Raw genomic sequence first — 22,500 nt, 5'->3', positions numbered from 1 at the left:
TGGGATTGTTTCCCTACAATGTACATAAACAGGGCGTATCTAATCGATGGAAATTGATCATCGAAAAGCTAATTGATTAATCGATAAAACTCGATGGTACTCAATATTTTTTGATTGATTAGTCAATTTAATTGATTGAAATCGATAATCACAAATTTCTGTCAAATCCAGTCCATGAAATGGAAAATAAGAAACATAAGCCACATTTTTAATCCAATGTTACTTCTTTCTCCACTGGTTGATACTTTTTTGTTTTTTTTTTCTCCAGGATCCAGGAACACCGACATAAGCAGCTGTAATATTAGCTGAGGCAACACTTCAGCCCAGGTTCCCTTTGGCGCTAAAACGGCTTAAACAATGATTGAATATACACGACATCTAACAAAGTGAAGGGAAATGTTTTGTGCATTTGTATTCAGTTGCTTTTGAGAATCCCAGTAATAATATCAGGAATCACTAAATAAACTGAAAGTGACAGAAAGCTAAAGAAACCAAGTTGACAAACTGTCGCCTGTTCCGAAATTTTGGAAGGGAATAGACGAGTTCACACTCTTGAGTGCATCATGGGTAATCAGGGCAAGATGGAGAGAATTTCAAAGGTTTCTGTGGAAGTTGAAAGCGATGAAAAGTATTCATGATATGCAATTTCGTCATTGTTATTTTTGAAAACAGAAGATATGCGTTCAAAGGTGTGGCAGAATAAAGTTGGAGAGAATGGCTATTGTAGAAATTATTTTATTAAACAAAGTTTCTGCCATACATTTGTGTGATTCCAAAGGCACAAAATTACACAGAATGTATGGAGACCAAAAAAAAGCAATATTTAGGAATTCCAAAGAATAGATATCAACTCCAGTTCATTTCAGTTGTGAACCTGAACATGTTTGTTTGGTTTACGAAGGCAAAAGTCTAGAAAAGCAGAGTCATGGACAGTTTATTTTGCTTTGAATTTCCATATGGCTTAATGGCGGCAGGACATCTCACACACTCTGTACCATAAACGCTGCTAAGAGTAGATATGGATAAAATTGAAGAGTTTAGGGATCTTTTAAACAAGGAACTAGCACCAATAAATACAAAGTTAGAAGAGTTTATTACAAACTTTGAGGAACTTAAGAGTCATACTCTGTAAGATTTCAGTAATATTAAAAGGTCGCGACTGAATTTTTGCATGTAGTCTTGCTTTGGGGTCCTAACTACGAAATGGATGTTTCAATCACAGGACTTCTTGTCATCCTCCCTTCTAGCTTACCATAATCTTTAACCACAGTCCATTCAAACCGCCTTTAAGAGCAATCTTCCTACTCACGATCTGTGTCAAATACGTCTTTGAAATAAAAAGTTTTGTCATGTTCGAGTGAAAAGTTGAAGTGTACTTCCAGGATACCTTTGAGACACATAAATATACTGTAAATCGAAAGGCCGATATCTCCCATGTTATGTCGATTAACAGTTAACTATTTAACCTGGATGTACATGTAGAGCAGTTATAGGAGATTTACCAGGAGAAATAAAAAAATGGGCAACTTCTAGCACGAGAGAAAAAAAATAAACAAGTGTGACCATTGTGCAAAGGAAAATATGTAAAGTTTAACATGATAATAGTGTCCAAATGTTAGCATATTTCGCTTCGAAACAGCCATTTACTGACTTTACTACTTTATTGGTACTTTCAATATCCTTCGAATGATTTATCAAAGAGGTTCTGCTTTCACTAATGTAAATAAAGAAACCATTGAAACAAATCTTATTTAGAAGGGAAACGATCGAACCGCTCTCCTGTAAAAATTTCATATCTCAAATACGCCTGTTACGTGCTATCTTTAAGCTGGCGAAACTATATCCGTATTGAGGTAGCAAAGGAGCGAAATACGTTTCGAGGTCATGTACAGTTGAATATCTAAATTCGAATTCAATGTACCGTACGATGTCAATAATCTCGGCCTAAAGTAAACAAACACACTCAATTAGGTACACTTACAGTATTTCTTTGTCGCGTATTGATTGAACGCTGTTCATGAATCTATTACTACATTATTTGAGTAAGCTCAAGTCTTCACTCATCTTCTGCACATCGATAATTGTTCTGAAGCACAATAGGTTGTAAAGACGCGTCCCACCGGCGCTACTAATTATCAACCAGCACTTGAAACGAACAACCAGAGGATTACATCATTTTACAATTGGGGGAGAAGGGAGTGGAGGGGAGGGGGGTCGAGTGGTGTAATTTTCCACAATTGACAGGAGGAGGGAAATAAAACGAGCCAAAGAAGAATAACATTGCTGCTGTTGGGATCTTGGAATAAATGCTGAAAAAGCTTTCCTGAACTCTCGGTCAAAAAACAACTTTTTATCAGAAAATACATGACGGTCCCCAAAGATGACATGATCCGTCTTTTATTAGTGTATTGTCGTTTCCCTTGGGAGCCCTATCTAATTGATAGTGTGCGATGATGAAACCTGCATGTGCTCTGAACAAAAATTTGAAACCGCACTCTAGCGTTATAAGGGTGTTGTAAGAAAATATAGTTTCTTGACCTTTACTGTGACAATGAAACACTGTATTAAAGAAACGTTTATACAGTGGAAACCTATGTACCGCATAGCCCGTTCAGAGGGATGATCATGTGAATTCTTATAGTACACCAGGGATCAGAAGACTGTCGTTGCAACCTCTCGCATAGCATAATCCTACTGGAAGTATGGACAGTTGGCGATAAACTAAACAAGGTATGTGACACAATTGAAATGGTCAGCTGGCAGTTAGCGTGTCAAAACAAGAACAAGCTTGGACATGTTTCTCCAATATCTCCACATATGGTGCTTTTCGGAATGGCAGTTGCTGTGATTTTGAACTCATCTCTGGTTCAAAGTGGCAAAAAATGTCTCGTAAAACAGGTACTGTAAGCTTACACAACCTTCCTATAGCAACAAGATCACAAAGATTGTAGTCGTCAATGGTGACTGGATGAATGGGTTGCGTTTGGTTTATCACTTCATTTCACATGCTTGCCATGGCATCTTCAACTTCAGCTGCCACAAAATCATCTTCAACTACAACCACTGTTTGATTCTTAGATTTTGTGTGGCGGGAAAAAAAGCCTTGAATCTGGTTGGCAGTCAATAGTTCTTCAGTGGTAAACTGTCGCTGCCCATCGCTGCCCCTGGCCACTCTCATTTGTCGAGCTACTGTCACGCGGTCAAGTTTTCTCCCCGTCGTCTCACCGATTGTGAACTTTTCCTCGAGAAAACGACTCTGTTTCTTGCTGAAAGGTTTGGAAGTTTTTGTTGATCTCAACGCTCAGCCCTTATCCAGTACATTGTGTGGCGATGGCAACGAAGACTTTCCGACACTCCGTAGTTGGAGTGAGGGCACTGTTTTCACCTCGGAGCTTTCTGCAGTACAGGACCTTCACTGTATCAATAAGGGACTCTCTCTCAGCCTGAAACACACATTGCCCGTAAAGCGTGTGGTTAACCATTGAGCCAAAGCATTGATAGGTTTTGATATAACCTTCGTTTGGGCAGGCAAACAATTTTTCCCTTCCGTTTTCAACTTCAGCACCTGATCTCTCGTTTTCGTCATCGTTATCGCTTCCGTGATCCTCTGTGAGGCTAGTGCTTTTTCCACTCTTGCAGGATGACTGACATTTCTCAGTTGCCTTTCGTGGCTTCACTGGACGGAATCTACCATCGGAAAACAGCACATCCGTTACAACTGTGATAGAGCCATCAATACCTTAAACGTAAAGAAAAGAGCCGTCAAAATTGGCTTTATCCCATTGGCTTATTGGTGGGATGTTAGTTTGATATAGCCTGTATGCACCGTTTAAGGTTACTTTCCAATCACCATGATAGAACAAAAGGTAACTTGCATTGTGTACATGGAGGGAGCTGGCCTAAGGTTTAGTGTCTTTTCATGTATACCAATCTCACGCTCTAGTCCATATAATTAAAAGTTACGATTTTTTTCTTCGAATTTAGACCACAGGAGTAGTTTTCCTTCACCAACTTGGTATGCCCTCCAGACTTTTACCCCCTCACAGGTGAACTTAAAATTGTTCACTTTACTGATGCCTGGTCCCTTAACGTTAAGTTTGTTGCATACTGGACCAGCCAGCAAAGCAATTCTAGCGCCAGAAATTTCTCCATGTGAGAGCAGTGCCTCCTGGAACTGCTCAGTGGTAACTACGTCATGACCTTCGTTTACGTAAGAGCGCACATGATTCTTCATTGTGGTAGCAAACCGGTCACATGCACCTTTGCCTCCTTGTGGGTCAGAAAAGTCTATGCGTCGAATGGAAATCCCAGTTCGCTTGCTGATGTTCTTACAAGCGAGAACAGTATTGGCAGAATGATAACATCCAGCGTTATCTTGACGGAAAAATGCATCTGGGTTCTCCCTCTTTAATGTTGTGAGAACATGTTCCATGAGTGTCGTCACGTAGGCACTGTCTTGGGCACAACATTTAACTTTGTGTCTCAATCTCACCACTTCTCTTTCTTAAAGCGACTGTAATATGCCAGGAAATGCCTCTTTTTTCCAAACCATTCGCCCTGTGACTCACGGTACTCACGGTACAGCCAATTACATTTCCAAGTCTTGGATGAGCAAGATGGTTCTTTCACTCAGGCAGTCGATTACATCGCTACGTGCTTTATCCTGGTTCACAACTTGCAGTTGATGAGCTTTCCAGCTCTCGATAGCTGTTACAGCTTCTTGGAACACGTGAAGGGCATCATCTTTTTCGTTTTCCGACTCAAAGGGACTATTTAAAATTGCCGGCTGGATACCAGATAGCACAGATTTCAGTTCTTCGCATCGCTCACAGAGAAGATCATGGGTGTGGTCGCAATTGCCTCGGAAACTTGAACCTGTGAGATCATTTTGGGCATATTCACTGCAGTGGTCTGGAACACGTGAGCTGGTGACGTTGACCTGATTGCAGAAAAACAAAAAATTGCTATTTAAAAAAGCCCTCAGAGCCTGGACGTGTTAGTTTAAGGCTATTGGTTCAACTCTTGCTCTGAGAACTGCTATTTTTTTCCAGAGTAGATACGTTATTAACGTAGTTATTCCGTTATAAGGCGCACTCGGTTATAAGATGCACCCCAAACTTAGCAATTTAATCAAGCTAACTTCTCAAACTGAAATTTACATGAAAATACTCGGTTATAAGACGCACCAAACAGTTGAGAGTTACCAAAAGAATGTGATGAATTTGAGAACAATTATCCTTACACGATTGGCATGCGAACTCTTTTTGTTAACGTAACCAAGAGTGAAAAAAAAGTCACGTTTTAATGATATACGTAAAAACAAAAGCTAAAATCTCACACCTGAAATGATAAACATAAAACACATGCACGTTTATTTGAACCTTCTGACTTAATAAATGGTCAGAGTTCAGACTTTGTACTTCAAGTGAAAGCAAATGGCAAAAAACTCCCTTCGAAATTCATATTCAAAGGTGTTTGACAGCTGAATATCAACACGCCACCAAGGATGCAAATTTCAGTGTTCAGGCTGGATGAACGAAGAAGGTATGTTTTATCTTTACACTGTTTGTTCAGAGAAGAAACTTCATGCGAACGACAAACACCATTCTCGGAATTCAAAACAAGGTTCGAATGATTGTATTGTTGTCATGGATATCATGTTACTGAGCACGTGCTGTTAAGGACGTATGCAAATTTCCATTTGTTTGCTTTTTCTGGAAGTCGTTTAGTGTTGCAAAGGTCTCTAAAAGCATTATTCTTTTTCGATAGACAACCAGTGTCCCTTTCTTGTGTTGTTTAAACTAAAAGTTCTTCTCAAATTGTGAACTTAAGATTTTGTTGCGCAAAAATACTTGGCTATAAGACGCACCCCAATTTTAGTACTAACTTGCCACCAAAAGACAGATTTTTCTTGAAAAAACCGTGCACCTTATAACCGAATAACTACGGTAGCTATCTTGACAAGATCTAACCCATAGAGTCGCTTCACCTTCTTGATATTGCAAATACTGGTCGATAATTCTCTCATTAACTGACACCCTAATGACGTTTGGGGTGTGAATTACCTCTCCAAAAGATAACTTCAAGAACTGCTCGCCAAAATGGCAGGTCCTTTACAATGTAGGGACTAGTTATGAAGTTAACAAAATTATCCAACTGATTGATGTCAACTCTAGTGCGTACTCCAGCTTTTTGTACCACAGGAACTCCACGTCCACACGTCAATTAAACAGAACATATATTTCGTTAAACCTGGCAGAAATTTACGGATTTCTTCATAGGTGGTCAGGTCTGCTATGATGGAAAGGACTTGTCTTTTGATATTTCTGCTGGATGCATTGTCGTATGTCTCCGCAAGAGCTTTGATATACTTCTCATTACTTCCGTTCGAAGCTTTCTTCTCATCAAAATCGAGTTTGGGGAGGTTAAAGACTTCGCACATCTTGTCTGAGGTTCTCAGTGTGTCCCACAAGTCCGCGGCATGACTCGCCGACAACGTTTTGTGAACAGCCACTACACCACCACAACTTCATGAGTTTCACGAATATATCGTGTCCTGGTAAGCTCTGAAGTGGATGATAAATCCATATCTACTTCACTGATTGCCGATAGGCCACAGCTCCCAAAGAAATCATTGAGTTTCATTTTTCTGTAGCTTTTGACAAGTGACCTCAATGCATCTGCCATCAAACTTTCTCGATTTAATGCAGCACTGCTTTGCAGAGTTAAATTAATGTCTGTTTTCTCAAGGGACATAATCTGCAAATAACCAACAAGTGAAGATGTAGTATGTTGTGTACGCATGCGATGGTTGGCCAATTTTAATGACGGGCGGTATCTTACTGATGGTTAGGACCTCTCCCCATGCTTAACTTGAATTGTTTTCCATGTACAAGCAACAAACAACCGTGAAAAAGCTGGAAATGACGTTATCAATATCCTCACTAGTGAGGGTACGGATCCTGCATGTAGTTTCGTAAGAATTTCATAAGTGGTGTATTTCGTTGTAAAACAACCGTGTCTAGCTATATAATCATATCATTTAGACAGTGTAAAAATATGTAATTGTGCAAAATGATACAAATCTGAAATCTGAATTTAGTATGCAGCCGGGGAAGATAAAGTATAGAAAGTGGCTTACTGTGCTTTGTTGGTTCTTATTTAATGGCTCTTCTAACCAGGAACTTTTTGCCAAGGCCTTTTCATCCATTTCTTGTTGGAAAGGAGACGTGTTGTCAGCGAAAACACAAGGCTTCTACGGGTCATTCTCTTCATGTCCCGATTCTTTCTCTTCTCTGAATACGTCTTTTTTCTCATTTCCTTTGACACTGTGTTTTTCTACCTCACCGTCAGACACTCGTTGGTTGTCGATATCTTCTTCTTGTTTGGCAACTCCTGCCATGCTGCTAATTTTTGGTCTACACATAGGGCATATTGCTAGAAGAGTATTGATTTTGGCACTCAATTCTATTTAGTGTCATCATTTTACTACGAGCCCATATTCCAACATTCGTCTGTATGCCGTTACTCGTTTCTATTGCAATACACATCTCTATTTCTGTTAAAGTATCAATTCCAATAAGCGGCCATATACTAATGGAATATAAACGCACTTATTCTATCAAGTGTCGTCATTCCAACAGCAAGTTCTCCTGTCTCAGAGGTGCATCCGTTCAAATTGGTGCCCGTATTAGCGCCCTTGTGCATTAATTTACCCAACCTGATGAATCAACTTCAAAACAGAGGAATTACGCCAGCCAACAGAAATAACTTTTCTGGTTTCGGAAAAAAGGGTTTTCGCCTGAAACAAATTAACTCCACGATTTCCTTTAGGTGGTTGTGCTGTGTAGCCACTAAATTCTCTGTGAATGGAACAGCGAGTCTTTCCGCATGTCCAACGTATCCCGTAGCTTTCCCAATGTCGAGGGCAGATAGACAGTAATGTACTCAAGCTCCGCAGTCAACTTAAATAGACCTGTGGAAAAAATGTCAACACCGGGCTAAAAAATGACGCAAAATTATCAGAATTTCAATCACAAAAACGTTGATAATAATTTATAAAATGTATTCTGTCTAGTCTATATAAAATCCCGTCCTTGCCCTAAATGTGGAGTTATTTAAACCCACGTGCCAGGCAAGAGAGTCCAATATAACGTGTGCGTGCAAGCAGTAAAATATAGCACTCCATACAAGCCGTTGTTGCTGTAGGAATAAAGAACGAGTAAGATACAGATAGGAAAAGAAAACGGTTGAAGAGGAAGTTGGAAGACAAAGGACGAAACCACCCTTTGTGTTGAACGGTTGTTAATGATCCTGGGAAGGGGGGCGGGGGGTACTCCCTTGTATGGGCTATATAGGTATGTGCGGCCCCAAAGGGTAGGGGTTTTCAGCCGTTTTGGTCATAAATCGGGTATCGACTTTGGCCAATTTTCCGCCATTTTGGTCATAAATGGTATCGATTTTTGCACTCTAATCTTGAATTTGTTTTTTATTTAGAAGCTACTTCTTTATCATGTAACCTACCTAATAAAAGCAAATAAACATTGCCTTTAACATTGGTCTGAACTAGGGAAATAATTATAAGGCAGGTCTGCACCAGGGTATTGATTTAAGGGTCAGGTCATAAATTGGGTATCAAATTTTTGGTCAGGTCATAAATAGGGAACGGAAAATCGCAGATTTTGGTCGTAAATAGGGTATGGGTTTTGGGAAGCAGGCCCGAAACCCCTACCCAATTTTTCTGGGAAAAGCTGCACAAAAGAGAGAATGCAGTGAGGCTAATTAACTGGGCAGTGAACAGGCTACATCCATCGGACACGAATTTCACTATCTTTTTCATTGTACATTCACCAGGAATTAACTTAAAAAGGAAACTCTGTGGATTTGTCAATAAGACCGAAATAATAACTCCGGAATAAACTTGAGCAAAATTACTAGCAGAACTTACCTCAACTTGTATGTTATCAACTGTTCCTGCCTCGATCTGCAAACAAAATTTCTTCCCCACGAAAAATGACGGGGTTGTTTTGTTTCAGTCGTGGGAAATGCCACCTTTATGTAATTGAATTAGCATTGCGCACTGGAAGTCGAGAATGTTAACTTTGCGCTGATTGCGAGTGATTTTTCCGTGTTCATCATCTGCGGAAGGAAAAACATTTATCCGAATAGAGCGCGAATGAAAAACCGCACAGACCTAAATCTTGATGAGGTTGTTTATATATCAATCATCTATGATATCCCAGATTCGTGACTTAATTTATTGAATGGTTGCAATTTTTATTTTCGATGGTGTGACAGCGGAAACCACAATAACTGTTATACAGGCGGTTAATAGTTGCGCACTGGTCACACGTTTTTAATTTTTTTTCTCCCGTGATAAAGATAAAGAAAAAATCATTTTATTTCAGAGAAGTATTCGACATACAATATGAACACAAAGATAGCCCTTACAGGCGGTTTTAATGGCTTTTGGTAAAAGATTATGGTGAGCTGGACGGAAGGATGACAAGAAGTCCTTTGATCCGCCATATTGGCTTCAATTTGCAGCCGACCAAAACTGGCCATGTTTAGAACTCCTAAAGTAAAATTTATCAGAACTTTAAAATATCCATTTCGTAGTAAGGACACCAAAGAAAGACTACATGCAAAATTTCAGCCAAATCGGTGAGGTACCGAGGTCCGGATAAGTACGATGAAGTGTTGAATCAACTGCAGTCAACACATGACAAGCTGCAGCATCAGGGATGAACTCTAAAAGTTTTAAAGAACGAACTGAGTGACACCAAGAAATCTGACGGGGAAGCAATGCAGCAGATCGCAATATAATCAAAGAGACTGTCTGAAGACAACAGGTATTATACACGTAGGCAACAGCTACTCTTTCGTCAGATGCCATTGTACATTCTGTCCGGAAAGCAATTGGAGTGCGGAGGAAGATATTTCAATGAGTCAGCCCCTGCCATCTAACAAACGTCACTCTCTGCGAAAATTGGTTTCAAATTTACTTCCACAGATGTCAGAGACAGGCTTTACTTGAATAGAAGGAAATTAGCAGCAGAATCTCCAGAAACTTCCAGTTCTGTCACGTTTGTTTCATTTGCCAATCTTGCAAAATTTCAAGAGAATCATCAACATCTTTAGCAAATTGTGTATTTATAAGGAAATGAGTTCTGGCAGTACGATGCTATGTTGCGTAAGTTGTGAACATGGAATTCTCTCAACGGAAAAGTAAGTTTTGCCTTTTAAGTATAACATACGACCTTTTCAATTTGCTTTACTTAGTATAATTTGTGCTTTTGAATTATTCTTCATTATTTCAAGAATTACCATTTCATGTTTTATATTTCAGAGCTTATCAAAGAAAAAGGGCATGGGTAAATTCGTTATCTGTGTCTGTGCTTTTAGAGTCTAGAGACCTTTTCAAAGATGTTATGGTAAGCCCGGATACTAAAATTCACAGGAATGTCCATTTGAGAATGGCATTGAATCAAAATATTATAAGATTAAGCAAATGGTACGCAAAAACATACATTGGCAAACAGTCCATATGTTATGTAGCTACTGATCTATGGCATGTTAAAAGCTTACTCTCTTCAAGATTTACATGTAAAACAAAACTAAAGCACTTCTTGTTGTTAAACCAGCACTAATTGTTTACTTAGAATTTAAAGATTTTAGTAATCTTTGCTACTATTTTCATTTTCTTATTTCTTCATTATTTCCCTAAACTACAGTGCACAGTAAAAAATTCAACTCAATATGGCTAGGGGCTGACTCAAAAACCTACTGGTTTATCTAGTTCCTAGGCTCAAACATTAAAATTGTAATTATGATTAGTCCATTTATTTACTTGTTTGTTTCCAACTTTGAACCTTTGAAATTCCTACCATGTTGCCCTGATTACTCATGATGCACTCAAGAGCGTGAACTGGTCTATTTCAAGCTCTTGTGGGGAGTCAAGACTCCCATGACCGCTTGTTCTCGTTAGATTTAAAGAAAAAGCAAAAACTGCAAAAACGAATATACAAATGGGGGATTTGAGGAATCATAATTGCTAATGGCTAAACGACTGAATTGAAGCACATCAAGTCAAAGTATATTTTCATTTAAAGCTTTTAAGATTAAGCATTTTTTCAACAAGAACATTGATTTTCATCAAGAAGAATCTATTGTAAGAACAATTCAGTCTTAAACAAAGTGTTAACGAATTAATGCTAAATGTTAAAGAGATGATAAATTTGGATTGCTTTTTATTAGTTAAAGCCTGTCAAAAAGTGAATTGAGGTTAATTCTAATGATAAAACTAAACACTCAATAAAAGTGAATCAATGCGATTACAAAAATCGATCAAAATCGATAATCACAAGGATGCAGGCATTAAATTTCTATCGATTTCTGATATTAGTTGATTGATTACTATCGATTATGATTGATTATGTTCGATTTCTATCGAGTATCGAAACTATCAATTAGATACGCCCTACAAAAATACATAATATAAATTTAGCCAACCCTAAAAGTGGAGCTCCTGTTTCTAAGCCCAGAAAGCAATACAGTGTATATGGAAATACTCGCTTTTGCATAGAGTATATCATTAATCGTCAAGTGTATACAGTTTACAGTGATCAAACACCTCTGAGCTGACAGCTGTAAACAAACAAACCTTGCAAACAATAACCAACAATTTTAATTAACAACTAAAACTAAAATTACATACATAGTAAACAGTTTCCGTTTGACTGGTAATCTTTACACCCTCTCTCTTCAGTTTAGAACAACAGCAAAAATAACTAATTAAAAAGTCCAGCTAAAGCGCAGTATTTTCCTAACTAGACTACAATTTCACAGTGAAACAAAGCAGCTCACATCCATTCCACACAATAAACCTATCAACTGAAAGGTATTAATTTAGTGTGGACAGTCGCCACAGTAATGATGAATTCAGTTCAAAATACGAGCAACCGATAGCCAGCCACAAAACCGTGTGACAAACAAGACAAACGATTGTCGTAACTTGATTGCTGTTGGAGATTTTGCCGAAAATTGCAGGTTCGAACTCATCAAACCACTTTTCTTAGTCTTATCAGGCAAAAAAGAACCTAAACTGTCCAAAACATTGCTTACAAGTGCATTCCTTGCAGATAAATGTACCGCAATTCAATATAAATTTATATGGATGTCGAGAGTTTGGTTATGACAAAATATACAATGATGACAGGAAAACTCATCAATAATGTCTGCTGTATGTGGTGTGTGATTGTTGAAATATGCCAGAATCTCTGTCAACATGGAATTGCAAACGTTTTCAGGCATTCTTCCCTTTCCCTTTTTTTTTTTTTTTTCGTGAGTTATACATTAAGAAGGAAAACATTACCTGAAAGCTAACCGCTCTATTTCTCTCAGCTTTACGATGTTGTTCATTGAAATTTTCTCTTTCTCCTTCCTCTGCTTCTCTCAAGGTATTCTTTCCTCAAATTTCGTCACGTCTTCTCTCATGCTCTTTCTGGCTCTTTATCTTGTTGCTCGTCACTAATATGATTTCTCACCAGAAAAACGCGGGTGGGCAAAATGCAACGCTGCAACGTGATTTCCCGCCAAGGAAAATTTCCTAAACACACCCATCCTCAGTGGCTGTGCTGCCTCCCCACCTCCACCCCTGACAGTCTGTGCGGGTCGATGGGTGTACACTGACTTAATAACCAAAATTTCTCGTAAGGATAGATTTTCAAAATAATCTTACCCATGGTCCTAGGCTGTAATCGGTAATCCGAACAATGTGGCACACTGAATAGCAGTTTGGTTCAGTTTACCCTGAAGCTAACCTTCTTATAATTTTTGGTCTGGGCCACCAGGCCTTGAAGGGCAAAGTTAATTCATTCTCAGAACATCGAACAGCCTACACAAACTTTCTGCATGGCTTGGAAAGGCTTCTTCTTAACACCTACAACAGCTTTTTCCAATGCCTTAGACAGGCAAGGGAAAAATGCTAACACCGCAAGCTCTTCTTAAATAGCTCCAATGGCAGGTATTCAACAGCTAACTAATGGCTTAAATCATTTAACAGAAAACCATTTCAGCAACTTGCATGTGAGAGGGCACATAAGACAAGAAAAAAAAAATCATTTTCTCCATCATAAAGGCAGCATACTAAATAGAAGAATGAGGATGTACTGCATTGATAGAAAGGACAAGGATGATGTAAATCATTAAAATTAAAATTAAGGGTCATGTGTGAACCTTTCCCAAATCTTTTGCAGAACATTTTAATCTAAATCTTCTTAAATGTACAGGCTGTGATCTTAAACTAACCTGAGTCATCATCTTTAGGAAGAACACCTGTCTCTTCATCAAAATCGGGGTAGTCAGCCTTGTCCAACACACCTGCTGAAATAAGCTGTACAAACATTTTCTTTAAAAAGTAAAGAAATCACTTCAATCACTCAATTAAAGACATTTCCAGAAGCAGAACCTTAAAGGGGCTAGGTCACGCAATTTTAGGAAATTTCAGCACTGTTCGAATGGTCATGGAATTAACTAAAATATCACAATAACTGTTCAAAACTATAGAAAAACTCTAACAAACACAGGGAAGCCACGAAGGGACATGGATGGACAAAACTGGAGAGGATTGAAATGGATTGAATTTGGGTAAATTTGAAAAACATCAGCCCACCTTTTTTCAAATTTATATCAGTCTACATCAAAATGTCATTTACAAAGCTGGAAAATCATTCTCAGTTGTTACATGGCCGTGATTTTGCAAATGAAAGACTCTTGCTCTGCCAATTTGACGTTTAGAGCTCATAATTAACAAAATTAAACAAAATTACCTAAAATAGCGTGACCTAGCCCCTTTAATCAAGGAAGCACAATACTATATCAATCAAGACATAAATGAATTAACCTGTTTTATTTCCCACTTTTCTGGTGAAGTTATCCTTTGAACTTTCTTCTTTGTACTTGGTTCATCGTCTTCAAAAACAGGTACAACTGGGATGCCCATTGGTCTTGTAAAATCATGTTAGATCATAACAAAAAATGAAGGAGATATATTTACCAAAAAGTCATTGCAGTCTTTTTTGTTTTGTTTTTAAATGCCTATTCTGATTGGCTGAATGCACTCACGTGAATCAGGCATGAAACCACATTTCATCTATTCATGGTATGCATCTGACGTCACGGCAGCCACGATAGAAGGCAAAAACAATAACCTGTCTCTCCGCTGGGAACTAATGGGAACTAATGGGAACTGGGAACTGGGAACTGTGAAAATTTATTGTCTTGTATTGCCATCCAACATTGCCACGATGCCACAGAGGTGCAAACCAAGAATTTGGGTAATCTTGTGTTACATGAAATTCAGTTATGGTGGACAGTGATTTTTGGGCAAATTGGTCACAAGTAAAACAAAAATGAAAGTGAATTAACCAAGATTTGCAAGCTGAAGTTTCAAGTATTTAAATTGTTCATCAGAGAAGATTGACATGGAGTGAAACATTGGTTTTGATGCATCTGAATAGACATACAGTAGAGGAACGTAATCATTTGTCACTTTCGAAAATGGCATGCACAAGTTTTGCCTGGGTTTGCACAGTAAGTGCAGGAAAACCTGAGGCAGGCTGTGTCTTTTGTCTTTTTAGGATAAAAATATCACTGAAAATGTAAACAAACAAGCTTGCCGTTTGTCTAAAACATATCACTTCGCTTTTCCTTATTGTAAACACATCAAGTTGTGTTGTTGCAAAGGTTGCTAATTTTTGGTTGTTGTTGTCCTAACTTTACATGTCAAAAAGGTGTTTAACTAACGAAAAATGAAGTAATTGATTGTTCCACTGAAAAAAAAAAAAATAATTTATTAATTAATTAATTATTAATAATAATAATTTATTAATTTCTAGTGCGCATCTTTACATAACTATGATCAGTTGCACAATGTTAAAGTGTCTATCTGGCCTCCAGGGTTTTCATGGTTTTGGCATCGCCATACAGTGTAGATACATATTACACAAATACTATTTCGATTTCGCCAAAATGTCCAGCAACTGAACAACAATTGATGTTGGGAGCGGGTCAAGCTGACATGATTTTTTAGGTACCTTGTCAGTGAGCATGCGCACGTGATCTTGCATCAGGGACTTGAAGCTGGTAAACCGTCCATCAGCACATGCACTATGCTTATCTGCATGAGGAGGCGATTGAGACTGCACTGACAGGTGAACTAGAGACTTATTTATCCTCTCAATCTTCTGGACAAAGAAGTTGCCAAAATCATTCACAAGCTGGTCAGGGTCGCCCAGAGGGAAAGAAACGTCCTTAGCATCACACAGCAAGGTCTTAGTAGATTACAATAGCTTCCTCTGGTTGGAGCTCTTTTCTTGAATGTGACTGGTGTAATATTCACAATGGGCTTGATTCATGATGAATGTTGCATGGTTTTTCTTCGCCTTAAAAACACTAAGGTCATGCACAGATTTAGACTTGCGGCATATCCTCTCAGCCTTTCATCTAGCCCGTATGGCAGCCTTCATCTGACTGTCAAACCAGGGAACATGCTTCCTGTTGCGACAGTCTTAATTTTCAGAGAAGCGTGTTTGTCAAGAATGGCCTAGAGAGTGGAGTTGGAGCAGCTGGCCATTTCATCCATGTCAATAGCCTTCAGCTGTCTGTAATTGATCTCCTTCACAGCACCTGGCGGTTTTACAGAGTTCAAGGGACAAGGTACTGCAGCATGGTCAGTTGTGAACCGGTCAATGACTGGCACACTCTTGATGACGTCATCATGTTGCCTGGTGATCACCAAATCCAAGGTATGGCCGCCCTCATGTGTTTAACCCTTCACATGCTGCTTTAAACCCATAGATAAAAGCAAATCCAGAAACACCAAGTGTTGGGATCATTTGTATCATTTACATGAATGTTCAAGTCCCCAGTCGCAATTAACGGCTGAGGCACTAATATGATGGATTCCAGATAAGTAGCAAACTCGTCCATAAATGTAATAATAATAATAATAATTATAATAATAATGATAACTTTATTATTTCTATAGCGCAAAATTCATTAATATATGATCTAACCAGCTTTACAAGTTGGTAAAGTGAAGGCTAACTAATGATACTGTTATTTACAATTGATATAAAACTTGTATAATTGATAAAAAAAAAAACTGAGTGTTGCTAACTAACAATAGAAAGTGAACAAAAATTGATTATATAAGTATGTAGTAATAATAGTCGAACAAATAAGGAAAAAGGTAAAAAAGTTAAATCTAAAATATCTAAATATATGCTTTCCTAAAAAGATGCGTCTTTAATTGTTTCTTGAATGAAGTAATGTTATCAAAGCCCTAAGAGTGGGCGGTAATGCATTCCATAAGAGTGGAGCAGCAACCGCGAAGGCTCTGTCTCCTGTCGTCTTGGCCGATTTAATTTCGGGCCTTGCTAGAGTGTTGTTGCCAACGGACCTAAGACTATACCTAGATTAAAAGATAAAAGACTAGTAATATATATAGGTGCAGTACCATGCACAGCCTTAAAAGTAAATAAAATAACTTTATTCTAAAATTATTCTAACTTTTACAGGCAGCCAATGGAGGTCTACCATGACTGCAAGTAGCATGGCTTGTTTGTGAGAAGTCTCGCGGCTGCGTTTTGTACGCGCTGTAGTTTATTTGTGTGGATAGCCGGTATACCATATAGAACTGAGTTGCAGTAATCTAGGCGGCTAAAGACTAATGCTTGAACTAACGTCTTAGCAACTTCAAATGATAGAAATTTACGTCTAAGTCTTATATTGTAAATATAGTATAACGCTGACTGACATGTCTTTTTAATATGTGTTTGAAATTGAAACTTCGAGCCAAGCCAGACACCAAGATTTCTAGCTTCGCTTACAGACGACACGACAGTTCTGGCAACTAAGAGACTATCGGTTCCTACTTTAGAGAGCTGTTGGTGAGTCCCTATTAGCATGAACTCAGTCTTTTCTTTGTTAAGCTTCAGCTTATCAACAACCATCCACACTCTCATGGCCCTGATGCACTGCTCCATGGCAAACTTGGCCTCTGTCTCACTGACCGCACTGTCTGGTTTGAACGAGAGGTATAATTGGGTTTCATGAGCGTATGCATGGGCCCTGGGGTAGATGAGACTTTATTACTTCAAAGAGCTTGCTAGCATAAACAGAAAGCAGAAGAGGACCAAGACACTATCCCTGTGGCACACCAAAGACAGATGACATCTTTCTGACAGTTTCCCGTCGACAATGACGCGTTGGGTCTGACCAGACAAATAAGGGTCAAACCATTTGAGAGCATCAGCGGTGACGCCAAATGAGGTCTGAGACGGCGAAGAAGGATATTATGGTCCACCGTCTCAAATGCGGCACTTAAGTCCAGGAGAACTAGCAAAGACACATGTTGGCTATTCATATTTAGTAGAATGTCGTTAACAACTTCCACCAGTGCCGTCTCTGTACTATGTGCACTTCTGTATGCCGATGGTAATTCTGGAAACAGTCCATTCTGTTAGGTGGGCATAAATCTGGTTGAAAACCGCTCTCTCAGTGATCCTTGAAACAAATTGCAGATTGCTAACTGGTCGTAGGTTTTTGTGACCACAGTCCTTCGCACCTTTTTTCAGTAAAGGGCTCACAACAGCTTCCTTCCATTCATCCGGGAAGCACCCCGTGGACAGGGATGCGTTCACCATTCTAGTTATTACCGGCAGCAACACGTCAAGAGAGTCATAGATCAGACAAGTGGGCATCGGATCCAGGACACAAGACTTCTTCGCAGAATTGTTAATCAAGTCACTAATATTGCACTCACTCAGGTTGTTAAAAGAGTTCAGCGTTCTGTTCGTAAAAACCGATATCATTTGCCAGCCAGTCTTGTTTATGTGCTCAGGAAAGCGCAAATGTTTGCGCTCGCCGTGCAGCTTGTTTTTGGGCATTAAACAGCTTTTTCTGGTTAGAGCTATTCTCTTCAACAAAGTGAGTAAAGAAATCTTGTCTGGCTTTGTTCATTAGGTTTGTGGCATAGTTCCATTTCTTTTTGTAATCTTCGACATCTGATGGAAGTCTCCTTCTCCTCCATTTGCGTTCAGCTTTTCTGCGGGCGCGCTTAGCTTGATCAACATCTTTATTGTACCATGAAACTACTGGTTGAGTCAGCCGAGTCCGAGTCCTTTGCAGCGCATGCCGATCGAGGAGTTCTGAGAGGATGGTGCTGTACTCCTTCGCATAGTCATTTAGGTCATCGGCATTAGTTGGTACCTCTCTTATTAGAGGGAGGTCTGCTGTATATCTTCTTTCAGTTGGTCAATGTCGACAGACTTGATTTTCCGATAGCTGATGGTGTTAACTAGGAGACCAGGCCTGGGTGGTGCGAGCCGACATCGAACAGCAGCGTGATCTGATATAAATTGGTCAACCACAGGTGTACTGGTGACCAGACTCTCGGACATGCGCGTGATGGTTAGATCGAGTAAGTGCCCATCCTAGTGTGTAGGTTGGTCGACGTGTTGCTCCTATCCCAAGGCTTCCAATGTCTCCAAGAACTTCCGTGCGTCAGAGACCTGAAGGTCATCGACATGGATATTAACGTCACCGGTAATAAGTAAGAGTTCCTTCCATAAATGCACAGTCTCTAGGTATTCAGGAAACTCTGATAGAAAGACACTAATTGAACTAGATGATCGTCTGAATAAGGTGGTCTGTACATGACTATAACCCCCAAATTATAAGAAGATGCCTTCACGAGACACTCTGAATACTCAAAGGATCCATGCTCGCCGACTCCAGAGTTAATCATAGAGGCTTCGTACGAGTCAGGGTAGAGTAGCCCAGTACCACTGCAATGGCGATCTGATCTTTCGTGAACAAGAACACTGTAACCATCAGGACATATTTCAGTCTTAACAGCAGAATCCTTTGGTGTAAGCCAGTGTTCTGTCAGGGCCATCAAGTCGACATTGTGATCACATATGTAATCATAGATTACAGTTGTTTTATTCCTGACCTAGTGAGCATTACAATTACAAACTACCATTTGTTTTTGCAGGTTAATCGTTCCAGCCACGTGACGTATTGTGATCAGTTTAGCGGTGTTACCCCAAGTGCTACGGTGTTTCAAAACACACCGTGAAGCAGCCACAGGAGAAATAATCGTGTTTGTTCCGGAGCTGCGGTTCCATTGTCTATGGATAGTAGAGTGTAAGACATTGTCCGCAAGTCCCACAGGACCCAAGTTAAATGTATTCAGAGTCACTGGATGCTGAGCAGAATACAGTGGGTGACAAATAATAGACAGCATAGCGCGGAAAGAACTCATACCTAGAGTCCCGTTCCATCTTCTTTGCGTCCTGATCGATTATGGTACATAAAGTTATGCGTGCCAGGTAGGATCAATTTGAGTATTGCCGCAGTGTCATTAGCATTGAGCCAAGTCTCAATCAAATTTCGCAGGTGCCGCCATCTTGAATAATTGTGACATTTTACGGTTGCCCTATAGGCCACTTCGAAAATACCATAAGACTCTTTGTTTGTCTGCTCAAATTTTGTTTTTGTTTTCTCTTGGGACCATTGTAAGTCCCAAGTGAAACTGGAAACAATGGTTATTAAACAAAGATTATTATGGTATTTTCCAAAGTGGCCTATTGTACTGACATAAAAAACGTTTGTCTAATAACAATAGAGCAACCGTAACACATCACAATTATTCAAGATGGCGGCACCCACAAAATTTGAAAACAAACATAGGCGATTCTAAAACTTACTTATTTCGGATACAAACGCTTTCCTTGAAAAGATTGTGTTGACTTTACTGTAACAGTTATTTCCTGTGATTTAAAGTTATTTTTTTGTTGAAGTGGAGGTTCCCTTTAAGGTAGCAGGAGATAAAAGTGAAAAATTAAGGAGACTGTAAATGCCATGTGCTACCTGTGAGCCATTCTTCACATTGAAAAACAAAGCTCAACTGTCAAGACTGTTGAACATTCCAAGAATGACTATCACAAGCATTCTATGAAACTACAAAAGGACTGGATCATTGAGAATTTGAAGCAAAGTGGAAGAAAAAAAGACATTCTCAAACAGAGATAGAAACGCTTCACTTTGTCAGGTTAAGGTATCAGTATACCCCAAGATTGATAATTTTGCCAAATTTTAGTTTTTGATATTCCCAGGTACATCTCACTGAGTTCTTTTCATTGCAAAACGTTCTGTGAAAAAAGATTTCTTCTAGACAAAGTTAAAAAGGAAAAACGATTATATGAATAAGTTATCTCTAATTAGAAGCTGGGACTTTATTTCTCAAAACTACAATTTCATCGAATGAGGCGCACGTTTCCAGTTTGTTTACAGCGAGTTTTTAATCCTTTTTTCCTGAAAACTTAAAGTTTAACAGCATATAGAAAACAAACCACACAATTAATCAAAATTCCAGACACGGCTTTTTAGATCAAGGTAGGAAGAAAACAAAGCAATGTTGCTCGCTTTCTCTGGTTAAATTCTGCCCCGCAACGAAGTCAATTTGTGAAACTACATACTTAAAAGAAAATGATGGCTATTTTAGGAAAAGTTTTTATTTCTTAACTTAAATCAACTAATAATCGGAAAATCTACAATTCCTAAGCTTTCAGAAAATATATACTATATTGGGGTTTTTATGAAACGTGTGACTGTGAAGCCGCAAACAATGCAAGGTTGTCATTTGCGGTATACTGATAGCTTAAAGTGAACAGACAACTCAACTTACAGAACATTACATTGAAGCTTAAAGAGTGCAAAGCACATTACCTTTCAGCAAGTTAAATGTGGAAAGGGTTGTGCACTCAGAAGCATACAAATGAAGGTCAGTGAAAAGGAAAGTGGTGGTTTGCAAAAGCGTAAGGAGCGAAAAAGCCAGATAGTAGATGAGTACTGGAGAGAAGTCATATTTTCCAAAAAGAGTCATACTATGCTCGGTGCAAACAACTGTGTTCATATTTGGTGAAAAGACAATGAAAAATACAATCTACAGCTCATCTGTCCTTGCGCTGAACACAAGATAAGGGTGTATGTATTTGTCACGACAATGTTGGAACTTTGCTGTGGAAGGCAACATTAACTCCGCTAAGTACATTGCCATCCTACAATCCAAGATCCCTGTTCACGGATGGTAATGTTCCCATTCAAAGAGCTCATGCTGTGGAAAATTACAAAGATGAAAACGAAGTAACCTTCCAGAAGCGGCCAACATAGTCTCCAGATTTGAATATAATAGAACATATCTGGCTCTACATCAGGAGACATGGCAAATATCGTGACCAAGAATAACCTAACAGGTGGAAAAACATAAAGAAACGCCTCCATATTGAAACTGAAGAATAGTTATGTCCCTTGACTGTACATATAACTAAAATAGGAAAAGCAGGGAGACAACTAGCAGACTATTTCAACAAATTTCTAGATACAGAAAGAAATGACAAAAAATGGGTTGAAACCAATTGCAATATAATTATTTCAGTTTTCCAAAGCACTTTCCCCATAACATGACAATGACAAAAAAGACAAAAAGTCAAGTCACAAAATCTCAACTGGGCACTCTGAAACCCTATTGAATCAATTAATGCTTTTCATTGAATTAAGTTATTTGGCTATTTTTGTTATCATAATTCCACCAATGGAAAAGCTACACTGTAGATGTACTTATCTTCTACATGAGCCACTAGCAACCCAAAATTCCTCAATTCACTCTAGCAAACAGCTAATGCTCAAAATGTCAGCTTTCAAATCTTTGTTATGGCGGTTACTTCACCTTTATCAACTCACTTGTTCATGACAAAAGAATTTCAAGGTAAATGACAAAATGATATGATTTACACTCTTGGAATTGCAGATTGACACAACAACAAATCCCAGACAAATGTCGATTTTTATCAAGTTTAGAAAATAATATAATTAAACCAATCTTCAATGAACCTTTCTTTGCTTACATAACCATCTACAAACATCAATTAAATCTGGTTAAATTGCATACATGCATGTACTTGACTTTTTAATATTTGACAACTTAAACAGGAATTAAAATCAAACTGATCTGTCTTACGCATTTAACAAACATATACACTTAGGTAAAACATCAGGTAGACAGCACAATATTAAATGCTTTCAAACTAACATCATAGGTAGTCATTTCTTTCTCTAAGCTAGTCCTTTCTTGGAACTACCAAGGAGAAGGTCGTTGCTACCCCTAACCATAACCAGCTTCCTTGGATTCGAACCTATGTCCTCTCTAAGATCAATCAGATGCAGATATTAGGTGTTGAAGAAGTTCCAGGTTTAAATGCTAGCTAGGACTGATTTCTCAGTTGTCCATTCACCCATCACCAAGCAACTAGTTTCTCATCCTCCCACATGTAAACCTCCATAGTTGTATTCCTGATTACGTTTTAATTAATGGAAACTGATCAGAACATATTCAGACCATATTCAGATGCCGTGTAGTGGCTTTCCAAAGTG

The 22,500-nt window shown here is 38.7% G+C and overlaps 1 protein-coding gene across 1 annotated transcript in view; it reads right to left on the bottom strand.

Moving 5' to 3' along the window:
• Positions 1-22,500, bottom strand: part of LOC138012425 (ATP-dependent RNA helicase DHX8-like) — a 220,691-nt gene that overhangs the window by 74,801 nt on the left and 123,390 nt on the right. Inside the window, exons 12-13 of the mRNA XM_068859193.1 lie at positions 13,904-14,006; positions 13,309-13,393 (exon numbers count right to left, since the gene is read on the bottom strand). Of these exons, the coding sequence (XP_068715294.1) occupies positions 13,309-13,393; positions 13,904-14,006 (188 nt within the window). The remainder of the gene's footprint in view (positions 1-13,308; positions 13,394-13,903; positions 14,007-22,500) is intronic.

The sequence above is a fragment of the Montipora foliosa genome, chromosome 8 (assembly GCF_036669935.1).
Source record: "Montipora foliosa isolate CH-2021 chromosome 8, ASM3666993v2, whole genome shotgun sequence".
NCBI classification, from domain to species: domain Eukaryota; kingdom Metazoa; phylum Cnidaria; class Anthozoa; order Scleractinia; family Acroporidae; genus Montipora; species Montipora foliosa.
The sequence above is the reverse complement of the archived record's forward strand: the minus strand, read 5'-3'. Positions and strand labels throughout refer to the sequence as shown.